General features: G+C 43.8%; 1 protein-coding gene across 1 annotated transcript; it reads right to left on the bottom strand.

Annotated features, from left to right (window-relative positions):
• Positions 1-280: 280 nt before the first annotated feature.
• LOC137612012 (purine nucleoside phosphorylase-like) lies at positions 281-3,539 on the bottom strand. Its single transcript, XM_068340301.1, has 6 exons — positions 3,421-3,539; positions 2,521-2,690; positions 2,328-2,431; positions 1,456-1,631; positions 859-1,049; positions 281-774 (listed from the first exon to the last, which is right to left on the bottom strand). Exons 1-6 carry the CDS (start codon positions 3,426-3,428, stop codon positions 560-562), a joined length of 864 nt encoding a protein of 287 aa, XP_068196402.1. The 5' UTR covers positions 3,429-3,539; the 3' UTR covers positions 281-559.
• Positions 3,540-4,763: the final 1,224 nt, after the last annotated feature.

Genomic DNA, 4,763 nt, shown 5'->3' with positions numbered 1-4,763 from the left:
AGGTTGGGGACCGCTGATGTAGATGATTCATGGCAATTTCTTTACATCCTACAGAGTGGGAAGTCCTTCTTTTTTTTTTTTTACATGTACACCACTCATAATCAAGTATTGAGTATTTCTTGGTCGAAAGTAACATGATAACAAGAACCAAGGTAGTCAGACTGCAACATCCCGCGACTTACCCTGACCTACTTCCAGGGTAGGATGAACAAAGACGCGAACACTGACAATTAGAATAAAGCAGTGATGTAATAAAACCAGTTCATCTTCAAGTTGAGACATTTTATTTTAAAATCAGACCCATAGTCATACAATTGTGCATTTTTTAGAAGAGTACCTGTAAAAGATAACAAACAACTTAATATGTTCTCAAGTAAAGACAAAGCATGGAAGATTAGGTAAATATCCCAAGTGACCTATTTCTTCAATTTTTTTTCTAAAAGTATTATCATACTATTACATAAATTAAGACATACTTTAAGATAATTAACAAATTGTAAAGCTGCAGCTAAAGCTACAGCTACAGCTACAGCGGTTGATAGTGTCAGTATCAGTATCATCAGCAGCAGGAGTTTTGTTCCAGGCGGCCCACCAGGTTCGACACCAGATTCTGCAGTTGCTCGGCCCTCTGCTTTCCCGTCTCCAAGACTTCTGCATGGTTGGCTTTTTGCTCGCTGTCGTAGTCCATCACTGCCTGGTTGCTGATCAGCGACAAGGCGAAGCAACGCATCCCAGCATGACGGGCGACAATCACCTCATGGACCGTACTCATCCCTGCAGTCAAGACAAAGAAGCAAGAAGCCCGATGATGCAACTGAGACCGATGTAAATGAAAATACTAGGAGAGACAACACTCACCAACAGCATCAGCACCAAGTTGGTGCAGCATGCGACACTCAGCGATGGTTTCAAAGGACGGACCTCCCAGGACGCAGTACACCCCCTCACGCAAGAAGTCGCTGTAGCCCAACTCAGACGCCACATCGAGGGTGAGCTGTCGCATCTTACGATCATAGGCGTCGGACATGCAGGGGAAGCGGGGGCCAAACCTGACGGGAAGAGGTGAGTTGTGTCAAGATTAGCCAACTCTTGAAATTCACACCATTGTGTCACTTATTACACAATTCCTGAAAGTCCACACTGTATCTGTGGATACACTGGCTCATGGTGATAAAGGATGTCTGATTTTTGTTCACCGCACCAGAGATTCTCAACACCGACCTCTAAACACCTCAACACGGGACAAATAAAAGCTTCTTCTTAATTATTTGAGTGAATCGTGGTGAAACTTTCACGTTGAGAGAATGACAGGAAATACAAGTTGTTTACAGATTTTAAATTTCAAGTTTGAATATCAAACCAAGATGATTACATAGACAGACAGACCAGACAGACAGACAGATACTTTATTAATTCAGAGGAAACTGTGGATCATGTGTTCTTCTCCTTTCCTACCTTTCATCATTTGGACCAGATAGAGGGTTGTTCCCAGCAAACCCCGGTAAGTTGATGTGGTCCTTGATGATCATCACGTCTCCCACCTTGTAGTCCTGGTTGAGGCCTCCAGCTGCGTTGGTCATGATCATTGTCTCCACGCCCATGAGCCTGAAGACGCGTATGGGCAGCGTGATCTGGACAAGGAAAAGGCACGTTCTCAACATCCCCACCATGCAAACAGTCTCTTCGTATCAGGGGTAGTACAGCATTTTCAACTTCGCTTTCCCAGGCCACATCCACCAGCTCTAACTGGGCAACCCCAAGGCATTACCAAGCCAGTGTTGAGATATAATCCCTCCACCTGGTCCCGAGTCTGCCCCGCGGTCTCCCCCCAGGAACACCTCCCTAGGGAGGTGCCCTGGTGGCAAACCCAAACCACCCCAGCTGACTCCTTTGCATGGGAAGGAGCAGCGACTCTACTCTGAGCCCCTTTGCGAATGGCAGTGTTTCTCACCCTATCTTTATCACCAATTCTGTTGGTGTTTTTCATGGACAGCGTATCAAGAGGTAAGTGTGGCGAGGAGGGTTTGCATCGCTGCTTTTTGCAGATGACGTGGTCCTGTTTGCATCATCGGCCTGTGACCTGCAGCACTCACTGGTCCGGTTTGCAAAGTGGAGGGGATGAGGATCAGCTCCTCCAAAACTGAACCTACGGTTCTTAGCAGGAAGCTGGTGGATTGTCTTTTGAGTGGGGAGTGAGGTCCTTCCCCAAGTCAACAAGTTTAAGCATCTTAAGGTCGTGTTCATGAGTGAGGGTAGTAATTTTGCACAATAAAATACTTATATGTTGTTTGTGTACCTGATGGGTGGTGGTTTTCACCTCTTCTTACCTTCTGAATGGGGTACCCCTCGTAGAAGTGGAACCTCCCCTGCATGCAAACACATGACTTCCCTTTTAGCGTCCCAAACACCAGCTGTCCTGCATGACCATGCACTGCAATACAAACACACAATGAGCACTCTCAAGCACACACAAACACGATAACAGCTGTATTTTCCCAGACACTTGGATTCTGTGCATACCTGTGCTCTGTGGGAAGTTGGGAATGTCGCTGTACTTGAAGATCTGAGGGTCCTTGAGCATCTTAGCGAGGCCCCCCAGGCCTGAACCGCACACGATTCCCACAGTGGGTCGTACGTCTGTCTTCGATCGCAGCCAATCAGCTGCAACCTGACAGTCCTCGTAGCTATTCCTAAGAGTCACATTAAAAAAACTTCAAAGGTTCAGTCACGTGTGTTTGTACATGCCTAATGTACACACAACACACACACACACACACACACACACACACACACACACACACACACACACACCCCACCCCAGGTGCTGGTGTCAGTTGTAAGGGTGTGGTAGAGGTATGGGAATTGTTCTTATTCATTTCACAATTTCTATGAGGTTTGATTTAACAGAATATTCCAAAAATTGATGTCATGTTCAGTAACACAGTGGGTTCATTGGAAAGCAGGAAGTCAGGACCACTTTGTAAAAAAATCCAAAGTCTTGAAGTCACTCATTCATGTCTCAATGAATAACTAAAGTCACAGTCTCCCCCCGTGTGGACGGAATTACTCAACGTCCTCTGCCTGGATGAGGTGTGAGTAACAGGACGTCCCCGTCACGCTCCACCGCCTGGTTACCCAGGTGTCGCACAACTAACCGGCATTTTTTCCGAGCTAAACCGCGTCACTGACAGAAAATATCTGCCTCGACTGATCCGTGAAAATTAAAATCAGAATAAAACAGCAGCATCCTTTAGGTTTAGGGAACAGGACACGCACCTCCCAGCCCGATCCTATCCATTTAACTGTAAAACCGGATGAGTTATTATTACGTTGTTTTTTTTAATTACAAGATCACATAGACGTATAAACATAAATAGGTATATTTTTTTAAATAATTATGGAATTTAATAATGAACTTACGCGGACATGATGGAACGTGATGCCGACGGAGTCAGAGGTTCGCGTCCCACCGGAGCTCTCGCGTTTCCGGATGAGAGCTAGTTCAAGGTTTCCACTTCATCCCCTGGGCAGCAAAACCAGCACCCTCTGTGACGTCAAAGCCCAACAAAGGCTCTGATTGGTCGAGCCTCTGACGCGATTTGATCCCCTTACGTGCTCGTTTAGACGAGAGCTGTGATGCGTTCAAGAAGTCAGATCGGGAAAAAGTTCAGATTTAAGAATGTTCGGGTTCGGGTTAGTAGAGAGAAATAATATAAATATAAAAAAATAATTAAACGCCTCTTTTTAAAACACAGTTAATATTTCTTTAAAACATCTTTTATCACACCCATGAATAGAAAATGAACTGTAGATAGATAGATGGATATATATACTTAAGGAATCGGGTAGGAAATTGTGTAGTGTAGTAATAGTTACATCTACATTTGACTTTAAACTTGTGAAGTTTTTTGATTAGCAGATTAGCTTCCTTTACAAAAAAAAAAAATCTCTTCCGTCTGTTATATAGCATTTCTGGCTTGCAAAGCAGCCGACACGATCCAATTAATGTACTAACACTTGAATTTCCGATAGCAGTGAAGCCAGCATCCCTCATTAATCACAACGTGCCAGTGATGGCTTCTTGTGCTGATGCAATCTCCCTGCTGGCGCAAAGAGATGATGGACGACCTCTGAGCGGATGTCATGTCATTTCTAAAAGGAATACAGTATATATGTGGAAAAGAATATGTATCTTGTTCACAAAATCGACATTAGATACGATCGTGATAGCAACATCCCAACAAAAACTACAAGGTACATCTGCGGGTTCAAGTGCGCTTGTGTTCTACTACTAATAACATTAAAGTCTGGGTTGAGAATTGAAGTAGGTCAAAAAGAAAAACAGGTTTGTGTAAAATTCCTCAGCAATACTCAAATTTCTTTAAAAAAAAAAAAAAAAAAATCCCAACAGGGCAATAACCAATGCAACTGAAATGTGTTATGTAAATTAGTTTTGACTTAGATCTTGCTGTATGGGGACAATACCACTGTGCCTGATATTAGATGGAAAGACTCAGTCTAATTTTCAGTTGCAGGTACTTGACTGAATATACTTTATACATACATGAGTGTGCCTCTTACACCTTTCAAAGCTGCACAGAGCATCCTGTGTGCTGGTGGTTACTCATCATTATGTAACTCCTAATTCACATTCACATGCGAGTGGAGACCAACAGAGTGCTAGCTCTCCCCACTCTTCAAACAGAATAGAGTCCAGAGGGGGAAATGTGTCGCACGGATTAAAAATAAAATTCTGAATAAAT

Source organism: Antennarius striatus, chromosome 18, assembly GCF_040054535.1.
Source record: "Antennarius striatus isolate MH-2024 chromosome 18, ASM4005453v1, whole genome shotgun sequence".
Taxonomy (NCBI): domain Eukaryota; kingdom Metazoa; phylum Chordata; class Actinopteri; order Lophiiformes; family Antennariidae; genus Antennarius; species Antennarius striatus.
The sequence above is the reverse complement of the archived record's forward strand: the minus strand, read 5'-3'. Positions and strand labels throughout refer to the sequence as shown.

What these genes read in the sequence shown, in the direction of transcription:
- LOC137612012 (XM_068340301.1), bottom strand. An exon ending in CAACTTCCCACAGAGCACAG is followed by an intron (nt 2,432 to 2,520) that starts GTATGCACAGAA and finishes TTTGTATTGCAG; the next exon opens with TGCATGGTCATGCAGGACAG. An exon ending in TCTGGTCCAAATGATGAAAG is followed by an intron (nt 1,050 to 1,455) that starts GTAGGAAAGGAG and finishes TCTTCCCGTCAG; the next exon opens with GTTTGGCCCCCGCTTCCCCT.